This window comes from Syngnathus leptorhynchus, chromosome 2 (genome assembly GCF_054491065.1).
Source record: "Syngnathus leptorhynchus isolate UIUO chromosome 2, UIUO_Slep, whole genome shotgun sequence".
NCBI classification, from domain to species: Eukaryota; Metazoa; Chordata; class Actinopteri; order Syngnathiformes; family Syngnathidae; genus Syngnathus; species Syngnathus leptorhynchus.
This window is the reverse complement of record NC_141196.1, coordinates 11,646,737-11,669,113: the sequence shown is the minus strand read 5'-3', so window position 1 is coordinate 11,669,113 and position 22,377 is coordinate 11,646,737. Positions and strand designations below refer to the sequence as shown.

Genomic DNA, 22,377 nt, shown 5'->3' with positions numbered 1-22,377 from the left:
TTATATGCCATTTCAATAAATTGCTCAGTTTTTAACCAACACTTACTCTTTCCTGTCAATGTATTCCATCCAGTCTACAACTGTGAGCGTAATTTTTTTTGGATCACAATATTCTTTGTCATGACACTCACATAAATAAGAGGACAAAAACCGCTGCAAAAAGATGCAACACGTTTTGTGCAGACTGTGATCTTTATTTCGGTCAATGTTGTAAAGCAGCAAGTTGAAAATTGGTTTGCCTTCAAATGAACTGTGTCATCAGTTAGACGAGCAACACCCACCAGTAGCGGGTGCTACCCTTTGACGTAAAAAAAATGTGTATTGCATTGCCTTAGCGAATTCTACAAGATTCTACAGCTGACAAAATGTGTTTGCTGGTGTTTACATTGACTTTTTCTGACTTCATGCGGCATGAGCTCCGAACTAGAATCATAGAGAAAAAAATAGTCACATCTAAATGAATGTATAACAGTGCAATAAATGAATAAACAAACACTTCAAATGTAGATGTGATTAATTATCTGCACAGAAATATCACAGACCAACATCTCTAAAACCAAACAACATCAATGATGACAGTAAGATAGAGATAAGATTTCATCATTTTTAATTACAACTAAATAAGAATAAATAGCAAAAATGGCTGTGAGTACGACCCGCATAGCTGAAGTCATCACTTCTAATCATGATTGTGCATTTGTGCTTTGATTTATCCACATTTCCACAAAACCATCAATTAAGCAATAAAATTGATGCAAAATTGAAAAGCAAAGTACAAGACACGACACAAAAGCTTGCCCTAACAATAGGGACTCCTCTCACATGACATTTAGAGTTGAAGTTCACATTCCACACAAAACCTGCCCTCATCTAAGAACACGAAACTCGAAAATCTGACGCTGTTCCAGAACCATCCATGTGGCTTGTTAGATGGGGCAACTTGGTTCCAGTTTCAATTATGTAGTCTTTTGTCAATGAAATTTACTATATGCTGTAAACGGACGGTAAAAAGAGAAGAATAGAACTTGGGCATGTAGAGAGAAAAGCAAAAGCATTTAAATACAAAGGAACCTCCCGCATTGTACATGGCAAATGTGTGATGGTAGTTGTTTATATTCCTGTTGTGACTTTATCCATCCATCCATCCATCCATCCATCCATCCATCCATCCATCCATCCATCCATCCATCCATCCATCCATCCATCCATCCATCCATCCATCCATCCATCCATCCATCCATCCATCCATCCATCCATCCATCCATCTCTAGTATCTTTCCCTGGCTATCTCGCTATTTAGCTATCGACTAATTCTACTAGCTAGCACAATGGAATCAAAAGTCAACCTTATTGTGAGATAGTCTGGGTGCTCAAGACTTAACAATAAAATTATACTGTAAAATTACACAAATAATGTTTACCGAAAAGATGATAATTTGATTAGCATGTATAGCATGCCGATAACAATGACTAGCATTGAAATAAGCAGAGAAACTTGTCAACATACAAGAAACGTCCTATTTCTACTGCACTGAAAACATTAGTTCACAGTATTTCACAACACATATATTACTTGTACAGTACTTGACCAACAAAGCAACCATGAAGCTCAAGATGTGTGTTACACTGCCTGCCGACAGACATGCTTACTGTTCAGGGTTGTGAGAAACTGGAGCCTGTTCCATCTAATTTTGGATGAAAATCAGACTACTGGATTGTTGCTGATAGACAAACATGAATTCAATAATTTCAGCAGGAATATACAACTCTAGTAAGGGACATTGTTTGACTAAGACTTCCTGTTCTAGGTCCATTATGGGTTTGTCTAGCTAGCGTTTTCAAAAAGTAAGTTAGCAGTTTGCATTGCTTTACAGTTAAAAAGACTCAATTGGTAAGTACTTAGAAAGTAATATGAAATCGCCTGAAAAATGAACGTAAGGTTCAATTTCAACCTGGCCAGGGCAAAACTGGAGCATATCGTATATTCAAAGAAATACATTGTTGGCTGAACGTCATTAAATTCAGGAAAGAATTTGAACCGACGACCTCAAAATCAATATATCAATATGAAATCATCCATCAAATGTTGTGTCAACCAGGTTTCATCTAAATTCTACTTAATTCAGTCGTGTTCATCTTACAAACATGACATTTTTGATTACCGATTACATCAATTACACAAATATAAAGTAAATAAAACAGGCTGCCAATATAATTTTTGTGAGGAGCGTAGCTGACAAAGTTACTCTCAAAGGTTTCTCAAAATTCACAACAGGTGTTTGATTCACAAATAGAATCAGCCAATTGCTATTGCAAGGAAGTCCACTTCTTTCCTTTTTGTGACTCTCACAGTCTTCCTCGAGGTACCATTGATGGCAGATAGATGTTGTTGTGCTAATGTCCTCTTATTAAGTCAAACACTTAACATCATGCTTAAATACCAATTTGACTGACCATTTCGTGGCTCAAGCATCTGTTGTGAATTGTCCTTGTAAGAGAAGAGCAAGTTGTTCAAAACATCCAAAATATTGAATAGCTGAACAAAACTTTAGAGGTCAAATTAAGTTTACTTGATTGTACCAGATTATGATAGACGTTGGGTTCATCCTGAAATAACACCTGGAAATTAAAAATCCCAAATTTTTGTGAGGAGGATAACCCGTAGAAGCTTTTTGAACAATCAAACTACATGAAAGTGAGCCAGCATAATGAAATGGATTGTGTTCAACTTTGGAGATTCCATTTTATCACTTGAATGAAAGTCTACAGAATGCCTGGCCAAGACATGAGGCATCATGCAATCCCCTGCCACCCTTTGCCCTAAAGTCACCTAGAATAGGCTCCAGCTCACTCAAGACCAGGGGTTGGCAAGTCTGGTCCTGGGGAGCCACTGTTGTCCCTGTTTTCCACTTCACCCTGCTGCAGCACAATTGATTCATATAATCTGCTCATCAGCAAGTTCCGTAGAAGCTCGAAAACCACCCTGATCATTTTAATCAGGTGTGTGAAGGAGGGAAACTTCAAAAACAGGCAGGACAGCGGCTCTCTAGGATCGGATTTGCCTACCCCTGCTCAAGACCCTGAACACGCTAGGTGGTAGTAAATAATAAATCGTCATCAACCCCCCCAAGTTACTCTGTGGTGTGCGTTCGAGAGCAACAATGTGGCTGTTGCATGTTCTCCATCAGAAGCCGAAATGGGTTTCGTCTGTTACGGCCCTCATTGTCGTCCTGCTCTCTCCTCTTCCCTGCCCGACACCTGCTCGCTCCTCCCTGGGCTACCTCATAAGCCAGCGGTGTGGCTGAGGGGTTGAGGGGCGGAGGTGGAGGTAACGAGGGCTGCCTCTTCTGCTTCTTCACCTGTTTCTCCAGGTGCTTCTGGATGGCTGATCCCAAAACAGCCACTTCCACCACCGCCCCGTATACCTCCCACGTCATCCCCTTCTCGTCCCAGCTCACCTCCTGCACCACCTCCTCACTCTTCTCCTTGCAGTCGTTTTCCCCTTCAGCTTCTTCCACCGCATTTTCCACAGTCACATCTTCCTTCTCCTCACTTTTAACTTGGCTTCCCTCCTCGGCCTTCTCATCCTCTTCCCCCTCCTCATTGTTTTTCACAGCGTCGGCTTCCTGCCCGATCTCTGGAAAAGTCGTAGCGGTGGGCGTTCTCGGTGTCATGGGTGCTGTAGCAATAGAGCGATACTCCACTTGCTGACACACTTGCGTCTCTGCATCTGTCGTTTGGGCCGCCGTTCTTTCGCAGTGAGTTGGGAACTGGAAGGCGTGATCGCCACCAGGAGGGGTCATAGGACTGGTGGCCACGGACTGGCACCGAACCACTTCCAGACTCACCTGTGTGCGGATGCTGTGGCAGCCGTCAGGAGCTGGAGATTCCGGGACAGCCGGCTTTGACACTTGTTTTTCCTCGTGTATAACTCGGTTGATATTCGGTGATTTGCTTTGATTGGGATTTGCGTTTGATTCCTGATCAGGATTGGCACTTTCTGTCGAGACACTTGTCTCCCTCTTAAAATTCTTGTTGGCATTTTCTTCATTTTTGTTCATCTCTAGAGGATTACAAGATTGATCCTCCCATTCTTGCTCTTCTATCTTGTCATTATCATAGTGGGTCACTAAGATGGTAATATCTTGGTCCATACTTCCCATCCGTTGTGGCTTATCCTGGTGATTGCTATGCTCCACTTGTGACTCTTCGGCAGGAGAACAGGCGGCACTTTCTGTAGAAGACAACTCAACTTCTGGTGGACCTTCTGTTCCTGGAGTGATCGTTTGCGTCCCGTCATCTGTCTCGGCGAGTGCTGGGAAAGCTGTGGTCGAGGGTGTCTTTGGAGTCATGGGAGATGTGGCCACGGAGCAAAGCTCCACACGCGTACCCGTCTGCATTCCTGCATCAGCTCCAGATCTGTGAGAGGAGCTTGGGAAAATGAAAGCATGACCGCCCTCTGGAGGGGTCATTGGGCTGGTGGCAGCTGAGTGACATTGGACCACCTCTAGACTGACCTGCGTGCGCATATGGTGCTGCCCAAAAGGTGCTGGGGAATTTGCGTCAGAGGGGTCGGCAGTCGGCGGCAAAGAAAACGAGACTTTTTCTTCAGCCGTCTTGTCAGTGTTTTGAATAACATCGACTTCACAGTTGGGCGGCCCATCCGCCGCTGTTGACCTGTCACCGTCGGATTGTTGTTTCAAACGGACAGCTTCGGTCTGCTCAATGTCTTTCACGCTTGGAAGATCTGAACAAACACTACTGTCGCTAACCTTCCCCGATTGTGCTTCCTCTATTGGCTCAGCAAAACTCTCATTGGCATCGCTGGTGCTGACGTTATGGAGAAGTTCTATCTGAGCGCCTCCTCGACCTGTTGATTCTCTCATAAGAGGACCTTCGAGCGCGGGGTCACCAGGTGAACGCTCGCCACTCTCTTTAACAAAACCTTTAGTCTCATCCTTAAGACTTCCCATCTTGTCCTGTGCAAGATGTTCCTGCATGGAAAAACACAGTGCTGAACCATATTGTTTGTACTAACAGGCACATTTTGCTCCATATTAATTTCTTTGGGATTTGAAATTGACAAAAGTCATCAACTAGGACACTATGAACTGGGATATACATGGGAACCTTTACTATTTTTTACTTGATTTAGCACAACATACTGTGATAGTCTGTCTCATTCGATATGCAATAAACAACATGTTTGACGATTAGCTTCGGTAAATTCAACCAAGGGAATACACGAGAGTAACGAGGATGGAATAAAAAAATACAAAATACAAACACGACATGATAAAACAGAGAGCAGGAGATGTACCTGAGCAGTCGATTCAGACTCAAAAAGCCTCTGCAAAACAATCTGTCACATTCAGGTCAAACATGGTCCAAACTTCACGCTGATGGACACGCTCGATTTTCCTGCTCTTGACTGGTCCTGACTGCTGTGGCTACAGGTTTGTCCGTAGAAGAATCTGTCTGAGGCAATTGTCGTTCTGGCTGCTGTGCCTGTTGAAAAGCTTCACATTTCCAGTTTCCCTGGAAACCACACTCGAGTTCTTGTGGTGAGTGGTAATGTACGGGGGGAGGAAAAAAAAAATCTCTGTTCAGCTCTCATCTACTCCTCCATTCATAGTAATTAGCGTCTCATTCAGAGGTTGGGGGGTTCAACAATGGGATGTATAACAATATCTGAGGACAGAATCAGCCTCTGAAGAGAAAGTGAGTCACGTGAAAAATCCATGTGGCACATTAGTTCAATAACTACTGTTTGTGTGTTTTTCCTGGAAACAGCACGTTTAAAGCAAGCTCACCATGAAAAGATGACAAATACATTTTCTCTGCAAATTTAATATTGTTTTACACAGACCTGTTACAAGATGAATTCAAAGCAGTGGCTATGGTTAAATATTGCTGAAATTGCTGTGTTGCACAGAAAAGGAGGTTGGAGCCTGAAGGAGGCTGAAGGAAGCCACCCACACATGAACACTGTCTTTTATACAACATCCACGCTCTCTTATTTAAGACTTGAAAAGCCCGACTCGACGTGTGCATTGATTGTACAAGTACATATCTATGTTTTCCTAATTTGCACGGCTTCCATTTTCTGATGACCAAGAACACAGTCATAAGTTTGAGCTTGGTCAGAACATGGTGTGCTGACTGAAGCTATTTCAAAGGCCTCCACCAATCCCTGGCCCCCACAGAGTTCTGTTGCTTAGCAACCACTTAGTGTGATGGAGAGAGGTGTGCCGCATAGGGACAAGGTGAACCAACACACTCTCATCAGCCCGCCAAAGGCCATCTTATCAGAAAGTGTTGCTTCTAACAATTTATCAACAGTGAGCACTATCCACAGTCTTAGCTCGCCATAGGTATGTAGACATAAAAAATAGAGAAATTATTCTGTTTTTATTTCCCCTTCAAAAGTCACACATACAAAATACATAGTGGTTAGAAAACAGGTAGAATCAAGTGAGAGGGGAAAATGCATTTTTTTGGAATGTTAGTTATGTGATGTTTGTAATGATTCTTAGTTTGAACTTTTAGCATACTAGTTATTCGTCGAAAATCTGTCGAGGATGATGATGATGACGAGTGGGCTTCAGTTTAACAAGATGAATGAAGGGATCATTTGGTGGTGTCCCGTTTCTGTCCTAACTCCTTGATGGTGTCCGTGGTTTTGTCGGCAGCTTTGCCTATAGCCGCTTGGCTCTGTTTGCTGGCTTCTTGAGCAACTACATCCGTTTTAAAAATAAGAAACATTTCAGAAAAGATCAACATGTACTTTTTCAAAATGACCACATTCAATCAACAATGTACAACTTCTTGCGTGATTGATTTGTTTTATCCTGTTGAATTAGCTAAAGGGCCTCTTTAACCTTTCGGAGGAAAACGTTGGCCATAAGTACATTCCGACGACGTGCGTTTGTAGTCAGTGAGAAGACAAATGGCTGAAACGTGCAGGGTACCTGCATTGGCTGTTTCTTTGGATGAATCTGCCACCTGCTGCACAGCTTCCTGAGCTGCCTGCACTGAGACCACACCACGTTGCTTTGCGAAACGTATTTATTTTCAACGTGTCATCATAGTACGAGCATATTTACCTGCAGTTTCCGTGACTCCTTTGACTGCAGAGTGGCTGCTGCCTTTGAGGCCCTCAAAGGACTTCTTCAACGAGGCCATGGCTCCACTCTTGGTCCCCCGCTGGTTACACGGCATGAGTCTGAGGCAACTGCAGCCCGAGCCGCCGTTTAATACCCTCGGTTTGCGCCAGACATTGGTGAGCCTGCACGTTCCAGTCGGATTAACACGGACAAAACCGCGCGGCCGGACCGGCATCCTGGCAGCTGTGCCAAGAGCCATCGCAGCAAATTCTAAACATCCCGACCCGTCTGACAGAAGCAAGCAAAATAGACAAGCCTGGTTCAATGACTGAAATGGTTACGTAATGAGAGAAATGGAAAAAGTTCTCAATTAAGGCAATTTTCTTTTTTACTTTTTTTATTTTTTTATTTACAGAGGATTTGCATGTCCGGCTTAACACATAAACCTTTTTATTGACAAGTCCTGCAACTTAAAGCACATTTTCATATGACAACCATTATGATTTCAAGACATATTATATTGACTTTAAGTCGGTAAAATTCTCAGAACACACAAACACGCCCACACACAAACATGTATACTGTCCATGTCCCAACAGATAGTTTACTGGAATGATTTCACAAGCAACTAGAAAGATACAAAGTAAAAAAAGAAACCCCAAACTCTTATTTTAAAAACATTCCAAAAGGAAATGGAAAAAAAAAAAAGGAACCCCACAAACAAGCATCGTCGACACTTAAAAAAGGATACCATTGTGTAAATATCCTCTTGCAACTTGGACTGTAACTTTTTTCGGCTCCCAATGTCTCATTGGAAGTTGATGAACATCTATTACACATGTCTAAATACATATACATACACACACGCACACACACACAAAATACACATTCACAAGCCCTGATTCTGGTCTCATTTCATTGGGAGGGAATCAAGGAAATGAGACAGTGAAGGACAATCCTACAGCTCAATAAATACCGACACCCAACACATTACATTAATTACATTTACAATATATAATCATAAAAGATTTGTCTTGAAGGAAGAACATTTTTCTGTGGGAATTCTTGTCATTTGGGAGTTTTTTTTTTAAACAGGAGAATAATTGGAATAGCATTTGTCCTTTATTATTATAAATATTATTGTGCTGCTGGTTGAATGGTGGCTCACTGACGCTTTTATGCTTCCGGTTCGTAGTCTTGACTCTCCTGTGGGGTGAACAAACATGACGTGCGATGAGTTGTCAGCTACATATACAAAATGACATTTCTTATAAGATATTGTTAGTAGGAGAGCATTGAAGTTTTTTTTTTAAATATTTAACAGCAGCAGTGTCACCCAAATGAGCAAAATGTGCTGCAAACTGTTTTGAATTGTATCCCATATGTGAATTGTATTAATAGATGAATCAAAAACGTATCAATCGATAGATATTTTTGATATATTGTCCAAATCATCAGAATCTAAGACTCTCACCCGTAAATAAGACTGATGCATTTTTTCAAAATAAGACGTTTGTAAACGTCAACTTTTACTTTAGAAAACACAGTTGAATTTTTGGGGTATTTTAATTTTGCTTAATTTTGAACAGTTTATGGCCCAAATCAGGAATAGAACCACAATTCATTTGCATTTCCTGCATTTTCTTATTATCCAAATCATCTGGACCACAACACTGCTCACAACACTAGGGGATGTGATAGTTAAATGAGTCCCAAATATAACTTCATTATCCTTGACCTAAACTCCTGGAATAAAAACAACTCTTGTGACCCAGCATGTACAAAAATGAAAGATGACGTCAGTGCACGAATTGTGCTTAGTTCAATGCCTATAGAGGGCAGCACCGGGCTGCAGAAGAGCTTCAAGGACGAGTCGTGAGCTCATCCCCAGCATCCTTCCAATTGCTCAACCCCTTGTCACATTATGACAGCCTTAAAGGGTCCACATATGATACTCCTCGGTCATTTGATGTCGTCTTTAAAATTAACAGGGGGTTTCCCATCAATTCAACCAGAGAGAGGCTCAATGCAAATTCTATCTTAACTAGATTCCACATTGACAGCAATGCAGGGAGACATGGACGTTACCCACAATGCACCTAAGCTGTGGACGTCATCACCACACCCACTCAGACCACGAGCGTGGTACGCTGCTGAGTCTAGAAGGATGGGGGAAGGGAAGGATACGCAGGAGCAAGACTAAGAGAACATGGATGGCATGAGCTGCTGCCTGGCACAAATGGGAATGATGAAAAATGCAGCGTTGCCTTTTTTATTGACTGGTGCAGAAACGTGGAACAAATTAAAAGGAAATGGAACCCAGACAGAATAAGATCAAATGAGATAAATGTGGATATTTTAATAGAACATTTAATAAATAAATAGAAAATATTTACTTCCTTTTTAAATCAATACAATTACAAATAAAACACTAGAAAATTACGTGGTGTAAATATCATCATGAGCTTAAAGGCGTTTCGACGTTTTCATTACAACATAGTTGGTTCTCTACCCGAGCGGGTCATTTCCAAATGTAAACCATTTATGTCACACTTGCTGTGTGTTGTCCCAAACAACCCTATAATTTAATTTGAAAACACTTAATGTGTACGCAATTTACTAGGATCCTCAATAAGAACCACACCAAACATATTTTAAGCACTAGCCAAAAATAACCCATTTGTATTGACAGAGGTGATTTAACCAGACTGTAAGTGTATCTTGCAATGATGTAGTGAGTCATACTCGGGGGTGTTTAAAATATTTGATCCCTCTGGTGTAGCTAAGTGGGATAACTAAAACATAAACGCCTCTCAGTCTGATTGTAATCGAGAATCAGTTTGATGCAAAACTGTGTTCAATGGTGCAGAGTGAAATGAGTACAGGGATGAATCTACAATGGTGGACGGACGCCGTCACCCCACTGGCCACTGTGGATACGTGAATGTGCATCTGTCATCTCAAGGCATACTCACTGAAAAGGTTCTTGCTCTGTCCCTGAGTGCGTATGATCTAAAGCAGGGGTCATCAATGTGGACACCAGATAGCCCTCAATGACCAAATCAGTAGCCAATGGACCTCTTTTAAAAAAAATAGCTCACCAGTTGATGGGACATTGTGATTTTCCAGAAATGTTCAAGTGAGAAATAATTAGCATGATTGTCTTCACATAATGAATATTCATAATATATGATGAAAGGTAATTTGAGCACATTTATTTATAATGTGTCTCTCAAAATAGTCGAATTCTGTGCTACTCCATAGCCACGAGGTACTGTAGTTTTCAGTTACAGGCTCGCCTGAGGAGAATAAGAGAACCAATGCAAATATTGTATCGATACATACGGAGCCAATTAATACTAACGGGCCGATTACCTACTGACAGTTAATGGATTCACCCCTGATTGTAAAAGAAAATGTTTTAGTGTTGCAAAAAATATCCATATACATAAGACTCCATAATGTGTGTGGTGCAAGGTGATTACCTGCTGGGTGTCATCATATGTCTCTCCTTCTGGCTGCAGCATTCCCTCAGACTGGCCCTCCGTGGCCTCCTGCCCATACTCCTCAGGCTGTATGGCACAGATAGAAAACAAATATGAAGGCTGAAAAGATGTAAAATTTGTGCTCTGGCGTGTTATATTTTACGCCCCCGCCACAAGCAGCAATTTCTTGCTCAAAAGAACACTAAATTTTAAACTTCTCCAGAGTAGGTTTATTTTGCAGTGCAGGTAGTCTAACACAATTTATTTTGTATTTTTAATCGAGGCCTAGGCATGTCATTGAATTTCCCTCATAAATATGGCACTAGCATTGTAAAACTAGTCCTCAAGGAGGCTGCTGCTCAGCACGGAATTGCTTTAATTTGCATTGTCTGACATTGAACCGCTTCTTACACTGGTCCACTGGTCAGGTGCACCTCATTGCAAGGAATACAAAGCTTGACTGATAGGAGATGGCTGTGATGATGCCCAAATGGCCTCCGTTAGGTTACAAAATTGACAAAACTGTCTACCGAGATTAAACATTCATTGCTGATTGTTTATGTCAGTGATTAACCATATTAACAAGCATGTGTCTATTTTACAGACTGTGGTCTAGACTGCAACATAATGAGAGCTTTTCATGACATTTTGGTCCCCCCCCCTACATGAGAGGCAATATATTAGAAAGTTGCAGCGCAGCTCTGAATAAGGATCTATAAACTATACTATAAAAAAGGATCCGACAAATATGGATTTTTATTTTATTTTTTTCAAATCAATGGGGAATCTGATTTTTGGCCAGATAAAATTCAGAAATTGATTACTAATAAGACAATTTCAAAAAGTATACAATGCCAAAATTAGCCTATTTTTCAATTTTAAAATGAATTATGTACAAGTAGAACAATTGAATGTACGATGTACCTCGTGTTGCAGGCATAGACTCATTCTAACATAGCTGCCTTAAATCAGACAGCCCTCATCCTAGGATTTAGTCCCAGGTAAACAACTTTAATCTGTTGTGTTAAACTCCAACCGGTAATACAATTGGAATATTCACTTATATGACCTCCTACCGACACAATAGTTTATAAACAAAGCATCGACTATTTCCTTTCTTGGGACTTTGCTCATCACTCTCTGTGCAAAAACGAGACCTGAATAGAAAGCTAGTGGGTCACCACTCTTATTTTTAAACCTCCGCTAATCTAGTCAATTAGGCTGGACGCCAGGCCCTAATCTTGCACAGTGCTGAAATTGACTGCAAGAGAAGAAAGCCGAGAGGAGACTCCTTGAATGAAAGCTAACATATTTGAATGTCACATAGGCAAACTTTGATGACCTCGATATAAATTGGAAGTTACAGAAAACTATTTACTGTTGCGGCTGCGGGTTGCAGTATAGACAAGTGAGACAAAAAATTGGAAAAATTCATTTTACTTTTACATAACCGCCATTTGACACAAGTAATGGCGACATTTTGAAATTTTACTGCTTTGGTCGAAAATTAGGAATTAGCTCGTATTGTTTTGGCCTATGGTTTTGCAGACATGAATGATATGAATGAAGTTTGTAAGCAAGCCTTCTGCCAGGGTGTAAAAATGAGCTCCGAAACTGTAAACAAGCCAGTAAGGTTCATTATCATTGCCAGGCAATGAAGAGGATCCCAACTGTGAGGATAAAGGCTTAGAAAAGGTCGAGGAACTCTGTTTCACTCACAGCCTGTCAACATGTATGGGAAGGTCATTTAGGGTGAGTAGCACAATTCTGAACGCGAATCAATTACAGATGTCGGTCCGAATAAGAGTTACGACAATTCCGAATACAAGACAAACAATGAGAATTTGGGAGAAATAAATCATATCGAGGCTGTGGGCGTTTATTTACTCAGGTGTCTACCACATTCTTATTTTTCTGGACATTACTCGGCTGTGCTTAAAAATAGCTTAAGGGTTTCTGTCCAACTCCTGGATGACTTTGTTCTTAGCAGCACCCAATTTAGCCTCATACATCACATCTTCTATTTAGTTTTGGTAAAATGCCCAGGCATGCTCTGTGCTCCATCCACTACGTTTTCTTTCAACTATAGCACACAAGTCGGCTTAACAGCTGCTATGCTCTGCAGGTGCTTTAGTGAATTTGTCTACCGTCGCTCGTATCAGTCATAGTAATGTAAAAGAGATTAAAAAGCCCCTTTATGAGATGACTAACTCATACGGTACATTGAACCAAATAATGTGAGCAGCTATTGTAGTACAGTGTATACTCAAATGTGAATTTGTGTGCAGTTATGTGTTTGCTTTAAAGAGCAAAAACAATCCATTTTAAAAGCCTTGATCAAGACACCTTAAAATGTCAATATAATCGGGATTCATATTTGATTCGATCGTCGATTGTCGTGACGTCAGTATTCAATTTAAATATCCTGTTATGAAATATCTTAGTGTAAACTGTGGGATAATGCGCATACGTTCATGTCAGATGGGAATTCGTCCTTCTTCAGAAGGCCAGTCGCGGCAGCAATGTTCTCCATCGCTCCAGTGGTCTTCTCAGCCACTACACACACACGCACGCACGCACGCACGCACGCACGCACGCACGCACGCACGCACGCACGCACGCACGCACACACACACAATTCAAAAAGCAGAGTGAGTAGAATGTTTGCAGCATTGATTGGAATTATAGCACCTGAATAATATTCAATAAGAACTCACCTGAGCCGACACTGTCTTTGGCCTTGTTACCTAGTTAACAATAAAGAAAAATAGAGATCATTTAGTCACTTTTTTTTATTTTTTTTTATAGAATTTAACACTGGCATTTAATTTGCCTGTAAAATCACCTTTGTTTTGAGGTCCTGGATATAAATTTGATTTGATATGTCTTTATTTCAAACTATTTAAAACATGAAATTTCCTAATTATTTCACTTTAGATGAGGCAATGGTCCAGTAGAGGACAAACAGAGAGCAGTTAAATATCTGCAAGTTTCAATGCGTATAACTGCTTAAATTTTGATGGGAGTGGATTGTTAAAGCTAAGAGTGACGTATGGATCTGGTACTAAAAACAATGAACAAATTCTAACATGGGCCATTAAAACATTGCTACAATTAGTGGCAACAGTTTAGGGTTGTTCTCCTCCTACAATCATGAGCTGTGTGTGAAAGAACAGGGCTATGTAATGATTAGTTTAATCAATATTTAAAGACTCCCACATTGCTCACATCTCCAAACTGGCCACAGATATGAATGCACCCGGGAGCAATTTATTTAAGAGACTTAATCAACGTTACTGCGACTGCTTAAAATACAACATTGTTCAAATGTTTGACCTTTTGCCAGCCATCATCAATCCGCACTTTACTCCACTGAGCGATTTGACCAATGTACTACATTGTGTGACCAGTGGTCCTGAATCTGTACAGGGCAATGGAACTGTGTAGCATCCACATGCATTATCGGTCCCTGAGGTCCGTTAAAAGTCAGCAAAGGAGGAGCCGTATGATGAAGCTTTTTACAAACGGCAGCCTCAAAGAAAACCTAGATCGAGGAAATGCATCCATGTGAAAACTACACGCTCGTGGAGTGCCCTGGAAGAACTACGCCTACAGTCCCACAATTGATGGCAATCGCAAGGGAAGGCCAACTCTCGACGTGTTTCTAAAAGTGGGTTTGCCTGCCCAGAAATAATACATAACCCAAATAAAACAAGATCAACTCAGTTAACAGGTTAGAATAAATCATCTTTAGCTTTTTTTGACAAGTATCCATCCATCCATCGAACGTGTTATGAGAGATGCTCAACAGTTATGAATCAGTATACATCAATTTGATTTTGGTAATGATTTTTTTATTCTTTTAATTGTTTAGCTTGATAGTTTGGGCTTTGGAGAGCTTTTACATCTGATTACATTATAAATCTGACAAAAGTTATGGTCCTACCGAATTGGAGTCCCACTGAATTGAATTGTTCCACACCAGTGAAAACAGTCTGACTATATATGAGCCAATTCTGTTGATACTTTACTAACAGTGTCGATGGACACTCATCAACTATGATAATAAACATTGCCTGAAAAGTAAATGAATTTGATTGTGCATATATATCTATATCTATAATAAAGTTGCAATATAGTTGCAATACATGAATAAATAAATACAGATATACATGCATACATACATACATACATACATACATACATACATACAGATATACATGCATACATACATACATACATACATACATACATACATACATACATACATACATACATACATACATACATACATGCATACATGCATACATGCATACATACATACAATACGAACATACATACGCACATACATATGTACATAAACATATCTCGTGGGCGAAATCACCGATTTTTCTTAAAAATAATCTCAAAGCAAATGTCTCCAATTTAGGAAACCTGAAGTAATGATGAGCCCATCTCAATTTGCTTACAAAATGACTTAACAGTGTGAAATCTGGCCATATTTACTTCAACACACTGACTTATTTTGTCGTACGAATGGCAATAGGTGGAGACCTGTCCCTTGGCTTCTGCCATCTAATTGAACATTAAACATTTATTTGTCCTAACTGTCATTATCCATCATTGTCGGAGATACATGAAAATTGCATTACACTTTCTGCCCAAGAGCATGACCAACAGCAGAATGCATCATTGCAGACACATTACAGCTATGCTGAGTTCCATTTTGTACACGGCAACAAGATGATTGTGGTGGATGTGAAAATGAGCCAGCATGCAGTTTGACTGCCGTCTGACATGTTTGTTGCTCATGACGAGTGACAGGCACGCAGTAATTGGATTTCAGCTTAGATCTCATTGCAGATACATCTGACAACTTCTAGTCTCATCTCCACAAGCGCATCACGTGTGACTGCGCCTTCGTGGAACACAATGTGACCATATCAGTAGTGACGACTACCAGGAGTTTCCATTTTGGGCCTTCTATTAAAAGACAATGATGCACCTGAAGCTTTACAATTCGGGAGATGAGCAAATATGTGCCTGCTTGAAAATATGAATAAATATTCTGACAATCCACAGCACAAAATAAAAACCAATGTGCCCCAATCATTTGAAATTATCCACTACAATATGGCAATTTTGAAAGATGGCATAAACAAATCCCAAAACTAAAAATAAATATTTAAAAAACTTAAATATTTCACGAGTATCCATACAGAAGCTAGATGGAAGCGCAACATGCAAGTCTTGCACGAATGATGATTCTATATTTCATAAAGTCTTGTATGTGATATGCATGTCATATTCTATGTACAGTCCACTGGCTTTGCCTGTGCACAGACATGTGGCCCGTTCCGCCCCACCCCCACCCCATCTCGGTCAAGTGAGGCGAGAGGCCATGAGGGTATTCAAAGCATTGCATCATCTACGATTACTCCTCACTACAGCGCACTACGCTAAATCTTACAACTGCTGATACCGATGCTATTCACGACCTGCTTGTTAAAACCGCCTCTAGAATTAATGGCACAGTGAATTGATCTGCATACGTTGTTTGTCTTCCCGAATGAAAAATTGTCTTGCTGCGGTGATAAAACTTTTTTTTTTTTTGCCAGTGGATCCATCTTTTACATCACGTGTTTTGAACCTATATGGCAGCCTCCATCCACAAGTAGAAGAAATAGTATGACCAATAGTTGTAAGTCACACACTAATCAATTCCTCTGCAATGGATGTCAAGACCTACTTTGATCATCTTACCTACAAACATAACTCCTTCTTTAGTCTTCTCGGCGGCCACGGCAACTCCTTCCTTGGTCTTCTCTGCAGCCACAGCCACACCCTCCTTGGCTTTGGACAAACCCTTCATAAACACGTCCATCTTGGTGGAGCAACTGTGGGCAATGCAACACGTGTGTGGTTCAATCACCATGCAAAGCCATGCAAAAGATTCTCATGCTAGTAAAGAGCCCGCTGAAACTGTTCAATATACTCACCGTATTAATTAATAATACATTGGGTGGGTTCGTAAGTGTTGGGGAAAATGGGAGCTACAACGCCGCCTGTGGTGGATTCCGACAGGTGCAGTCCGGCCAACTGGCTTGTAATAGCCACTGTGTTCACTCATGCATGCATTCGTGCCCCCCTTTCAGCATCCTCCCACCATACATTAAATATTAAAAAGCGAAAAGATTTCAATGAAATGGTTAATTGTGGAGGTCATTAATTATTGCTCAATTGTAATGCTACGCTCATCAGTGCACGGGGAGATGCCCGCCTGGGAATAAACGGGGCCGTTTTTTCTTCCTTTTTTTTTTCTTCCCAATAGCATATTCGTGGCGGTGCTATTTATTACTGGGGGATGGGAAGACTGCCTTATCTAAACGCATCACGGTGCAAAACATACATGGAGGGTAACATAATATTCACCAATTTGCGCAAAAAAAAAAAAGAAGATTCAATTCCATTTTTAATCGGACGCCATCACATAAGCTATAAATGAATTATTTAATAACATGTAGCAGTTTGGCCGAAGGCATTCTTCAATGCAACATACGGCGTTAATATCCGAAGTATTCTTCATGTTAACGCCGATTGTCTTCCAATGGGTCGTCGCTAAACGCGCCGAGAAATAACACTTGCAAGTCAGTTAACGAAAGGTGGGCCTTACCTATTTACAAATAGCTTCGACTTGTCCGCTTCGTGGTCGATTGAGTAGAACTATCGTCTTTTCAGCAGAGATATCTTGCAACGATCACTACGGTGGGCCTTTCTCGCGATGATCTCCACCAACAGTGCGGCTGAAACCGTCACGTACCCCTTGTTCCCCCTCCCTCACCCCCCCCCCCCCCCCCCCACCCCCTGCACGCCTCAACGCCAGCCTCCTCCACTATATTGATCACTCCAGTCTCGATGTCATCTGGTAGGCAAAGGCGAGCAAAGGGATTTTAAATATCACGATATAGTGTGGTCTGATGAAGTTTTTTTTTCATTTTAGCAATGGCCCGACAAAATCCCATTTAAAAAAAAACATGAGAACGTCGTGATCATTATTTGAAAAAGGGGTTGTGTCGGGTTGTGCAAAGTCCCGGTTGGGAGTTGAATATACTCGATGATTTCGACACTGTGGTTAAAAGAGTGGTTAAAATGCGATGCCAAACGCATCACACGCAATTTATTGAAATTTTCTAATCCACAGTCTCAGCGCATTGCATTTATTTTCACGATCCAGCCTTTCAGCAACGCCATCTGCATTGGGCTTTGGACAAGCTGTACTCCTGCATGAAGTTGGTTCATATCGTGCGAGGAGACAGTGCTGGATGGTTTCATTAACATGAACGTTGACTCCTTTTTACCACCTTCAAGATAACTCGAACATAAAAAAGCCTTATGCACAAGATAACTAATACATAAACAGTTGGATTATTAAATTGCATTTTCTGCACTTTGATTCAGGAATTTTCCATATTGGAAAAATCATATACTACCTAGGCTTAATGTACTATATTTTAATATTAGTAGTGGGGTTGTGGATAAAAAACAACAACGTAAAAATAGAAGTAGAACTACTGTATACTAATAATTATTTGTTTTTTATGTAAATGAGCGTAGTAATTGGAGGTCAGTGATGTCATTGACTATATGAATTTTATATTGATGCATTTCAGGACTATAAGAGGACTACACGGGGGACTGTGCTAATCCTGTCGGGATGCACGCCTTTTTTTTTTTACGAGTCGATTCCACCCCCCACCCTTGCTCCTCTCTGACGTGCATACAGTGACGCAGTCACGGGCGAGTGATCGTGAATTCCTCCTCCAAACTTCCCTCCGGTGTAAGGAAATCCCAGCTAGCTCAACCCGAACGGAACTATCCCCCCTCTTTATTCGTTAGTGGTCCATGATAGGCAAACAAGAAGCATGCGGCCGCCATCTTGGCCTACATTCGAATAATGTAAAATACACAACGACGACGTGAGCAGGCGTTTCATTTTAAAATGTAAAACGCAAGTCATGCTTTTAATAATTCGATTCTGTAGTCGATCGCTGAAGCCCGTCGGTCGCTCTATCCTTAATGTTTATGTGGCGCTGTCCTTGGTGTTAGTGTGGCTCTGTCCATGGTGCTGAAACATATTACTAGGATGTGTTGCGAAACCCAGAAAGGGGATACCCCGTCGGTATCTTCAATTTCAAGAACACGATACTACAGTAGAAATACAACTGAACCAATTAACTTTCCACACACATTTAAACAGAAGAAACGGATAGTATAGTAAAGCATTTCTTTCGCAAATGTGTGCCAAAGTTGCCTCCTGGTGGTCATTTGTAGTAATAGTAGGCTTGTGTCTAAAAGCATTGGGGCCAAAGAGTAGTCACTCTGAACGTTCATTATTCCTATTCACTGTTGTGAAGTAACAAAGTACAAATACTTTGTTATGGTACTAAACTAGATTTTTTAAGTATCTGTACTTTACCTGTGTACTACTTCCATTATATAACACTTACTTTACTTTTTCTGACAACATTTGACTTGAATTTTCTACATTTTAAAACACAACAGTAAGTGAAAATAGGGTCGGTATCTTTAGACAAATGTAAAGACAATCGTGGATTCATTTTTCGAGATTTTCAGGATTAGGTAGAAAAATGATTTGGCAAGATGCTACCCAAACCTGTCGTTAGTTGCATGACTTTGTTTTGATTTGTGTTAAATGCATTGTGTCTTATGCCAGACTGCAAACGAGAAGAATTGCTATTAATGTCCCAAGAAACACACACTATGAATTTTCTAGTCGAAAATCCACATTGTAAATAAAGCTGTTGTTGCCCTGACCCGGCGGAGGTGTGGCTGACCGTGTTCCATCTTATTTCCTCCTGGCGTGCTGTCTTCCGCTGCGCGCCACCCCGCGCGTGACCGGAGGCCTCTGCGTTTGCTCCAGCATGCACGTGAAAACAGAGGTTGGATTATAAATTCGTGCATCAGTCATTCGGCAAGGGCGCGGCGGACTAAGGACGGCAGAAAACACCCACCGTGAGGATCTGAGCCTTTCATCCTGACGTGCTATTTGCATATCGGTAAGCTCACGTGAACACTTGTCAAAATGGACGCACTCTGACATTGTTGTGGGTAAAGTTTGTACCAATTGTCTCTGGAAAAGGCTTTAGCGGTATACTAGAAGAACAAATGCATACCGTGTGGGTCTTCATTGTCATTTGAATTAATGCTAGAAATAGTCACCTAAATACCCCAATTCGAGATATTCATTAGTTAAGACCTTTGTTAAAATTGTTTAAAGTACATATTAAAATGTAGACTGTTAATAATTTCACTTTGTGTATAAAATAAAAATTAATCCATTGGAAAGAAGTAAAATGAAGGGTACAGACAAGTTTTGGTCATTCATTGTGCTTGACTCGCTTGTTTGTGATTAGCATTTAATTTGCAAAACTTAATTTTGTACCCAATCTAATTCTACTTACATTCTTCCTAAATTAAATATACCTACTTGGGTTTATTATCTGTAAAATTCATTTAACTTCCTGTGTTAAAAAAATACATGTGATTCAAAAGTGGGTTATTTTGGTGTTTAAGGATTTTTCACCTCCTTGTCAAGTGTGGACACCTCACGGGCAAAATAACACTTGACAGCTATGGCAGCACATTGTTTTGTTAGTGCTGTGCCAAAGTATCCAACTGGACAAACTTATTTTTGATGCACTTTTTACGTTAACTTTGTGTTCAGGTGGTATAAATCACTTTTTGTGAGAGGATACTCAAAATTTCTACTCTACGAAGTTATCTGAAGGCACATTTGTGATGTTCCTCCAGAAGTCTTTACACTGCAATGTGCCCATTAGCACTTAACCAACTTGATGCCATTCTGCAATGAACCGTGGAACACATTATCTACTGAAGTTCATTTCTAAAGAGCTAATGTGATTCCATTTCCCCTTTCTTTTGATTTCATACGTAGCACATTTCTGGGTGTCTGTCGTTTTCATCTGAAGTGTGGTGCACGTTAATGTACAAGTAGTGTGGTAAAGGAGATCTTTGTTAAATGGACCACAAAGGTGTCCTCAAAGGCTGGACAGTTATTAGGAGCTTACGACGAGCTCCCGAGAGGAACAAAGAACCTGCTGAGAAAAGCTCGTATGAAGTGGACTTCATTAAAATCTATTCATTCATTTTTCTGGAGGGCTTTTTCTTACTTTTTAGTCTCTCTCATCCATGATATGAAAAGGCACATGAGAAACAGATGAAACGGTTGCAAAGGCAGCCATCTTGTTTTTCACAGTTGAAAGTTACAAAGTAAATGAAAGCGCTGCATGAATTGCAAAATAAAATGTGCACCGCCGCAACGTACTCCAATTCACTTTCCCAATCTGATTTCACAGCCTCAGCTGTTAGCCTTTTCTCTCCACCTTTATCTGTTAAGGCCCTTTTACGACCTGTGCTTTCGCAGGAAGCTTCCCTTTTACAGACTCATTGAATGGAGTCATCCAGTCACCGGCATCATTATATAATCCCGATCAATCAGAGTTATAAACCCTTGATATGGACCCGGGTCACGCTACCGCTTTGATTTACACCGACCTGACTGCAAGTCATTTCCATTCAGTGAGGTGGTGATGACGTGCATGCACGTGACCTTGAATCCCAATAATAATTTGCATGGATATTAGACACACACTTGCTAAAGTGAATACATCACAATCGTAATTGAGACTCGCTGCCTATAGATGGCAGCAGAGACTGTAACTTCCGCAGAGGCCATTGCTATTCACCTCACATTAACTATGCTACAGATATACCCATGCATCACTTGGAATTAATATGCGCACGCACACATACACAGCCATAGAAATATTTACAGTATGTCTCTAAAGCTTTCTTGGAGCTTTAATTACACATGAAGTCATCACCTTGAAAACCATGTTCACACACCAGCTAACCTAATAAAAAATGTACGATGAATACAGCATACAAAATTGAAGAAATCTTCATTTGATGTTGCTTAAATTCTTCTCGGTTTTGTTTAGCATGTCTGCGTTTGTCCTTAGGGAGGCACAGAATGTCCTTAAGCGCACGTACACCCAAGAGAATGAGTGTTAATTTACGTAACATATGTTGTTAACATATTTGTTTTAGTAATCTGCTGTATCTATTATACTTATCTATAGTGTCTATAGTGTGTGTATCAAAATCCCCTTTGGGCATCATAAAAAAAATGAAGCCAAATGAAGGGAATTATGCAAATAGTACACACAAAGTCCTTACAGCTATTCTCCATCTTCTTTATGCACGCAGACGTAATTCAATGAATCTGTGTGAGAGCACTTTGCGCCATGATTGACCTCCATACAGAGGAGACAACTGTAAACCAAGCTGCACAGATTAACAATGAAACATACGGGAAGCCATATTACAATTATGTCATAGCAATTTGTTAAGATGTCTCTGGCCCCGATGCACAAACATAACCATAAGTTATGTTTTTTTGTGTCCCTGCATGTGTGTGTGTGTGTGTGTGTGTGTGTGTGTGTGTGTGTGTGTGTGTGTGGGTGCTCTCTGTGAGATAAAAAGGTGACTGTGATTCTTGGATTTGTCAATTTTTTGGCAGTTATATAATGCCATCCCATCTGGCTTCTTGCCGGCACAATTTCTTGCTATTAATGCTGATGGCTAATTGCATTACATAATGTGTTGTCCTGGCTTTTGGAGAAGTCAAACAGCTGCCACAGACTTAAAAGCAGTCTCCTTTATCCAAGCAAACAACCCCCCCA

General features: G+C 40.7%; 3 protein-coding genes and 1 long non-coding RNA gene across 7 annotated transcripts in view; 1 reads left to right on the top strand and 3 right to left on the bottom strand.

Moving 5' to 3' along the window:
• Nucleotides 1-3,131: 3,131 nt before the first annotated feature.
• gprin1 (G protein regulated inducer of neurite outgrowth 1) lies at nucleotides 3,132-4,973 on the bottom strand. Of its 2 annotated transcripts, XM_085906313.1 has the most exons (2): nucleotides 4,763-4,973; nucleotides 3,132-4,669 (listed from the first exon to the last, which is right to left on the bottom strand). In XM_085906313.1, exons 1-2 carry the CDS (start codon nucleotides 4,971-4,973, stop codon nucleotides 3,132-3,134), a joined length of 1,749 nt encoding a protein of 582 aa, XP_085762439.1. The 2 variants fall into 2 exon arrangements, with proteins under 2 accessions (XP_085762439.1, XP_085762438.1); XM_085906312.1 differs by having other exon boundaries at nucleotides 3,132-4,973.
• Nucleotides 4,974-6,630: 1,657 nt separating this feature from the next.
• adirf (adipogenesis regulatory factor) lies at nucleotides 6,631-7,185 on the bottom strand. Its single transcript, XM_085906635.1, has 3 exons — nucleotides 7,107-7,185; nucleotides 6,972-7,034; nucleotides 6,631-6,737 (listed from the first exon to the last, which is right to left on the bottom strand). Exons 1-3 carry the CDS (start codon nucleotides 7,183-7,185, stop codon nucleotides 6,631-6,633), a joined length of 249 nt encoding a protein of 82 aa, XP_085762761.1.
• A 340-nt stretch (nucleotides 7,186-7,525) lies between these two features.
• sncb (synuclein, beta) lies at nucleotides 7,526-19,588 on the bottom strand. Of its 3 annotated transcripts, none has more exons than XM_085906317.1 (6): nucleotides 19,447-19,588; nucleotides 16,355-16,488; nucleotides 13,309-13,338; nucleotides 13,062-13,147; nucleotides 10,592-10,678; nucleotides 7,526-8,312 (listed from the first exon to the last, which is right to left on the bottom strand). In XM_085906317.1, the coding sequence occupies exons 2-6, from the start codon at nucleotides 16,473-16,475 to the stop codon at nucleotides 8,283-8,285; spliced, it is 354 nt and encodes a 117-aa protein (XP_085762443.1). In that variant the 5' UTR covers nucleotides 16,476-16,488; nucleotides 19,447-19,588; the 3' UTR covers nucleotides 7,526-8,282. The 3 variants fall into 3 exon arrangements, with proteins under 3 accessions (XP_085762443.1, XP_085762440.1, XP_085762441.1); XM_085906314.1 differs by lacking the exon at nucleotides 19,447-19,588 and adding an exon at nucleotides 17,265-17,407; XM_085906315.1 differs by lacking the exon at nucleotides 19,447-19,588 and adding an exon at nucleotides 16,591-16,738.
• Nucleotides 19,463-22,377, top strand: part of LOC147060746 (uncharacterized) — a 94,310-nt gene continuing 91,395 nt past the window's right edge. Inside the window, exon 1 of the long non-coding RNA XR_015065552.1 lies at nucleotides 19,463-19,668. This is a non-coding gene — a long non-coding RNA (uncharacterized LOC147060746). The remainder of the gene's footprint in view (nucleotides 19,669-22,377) is intronic.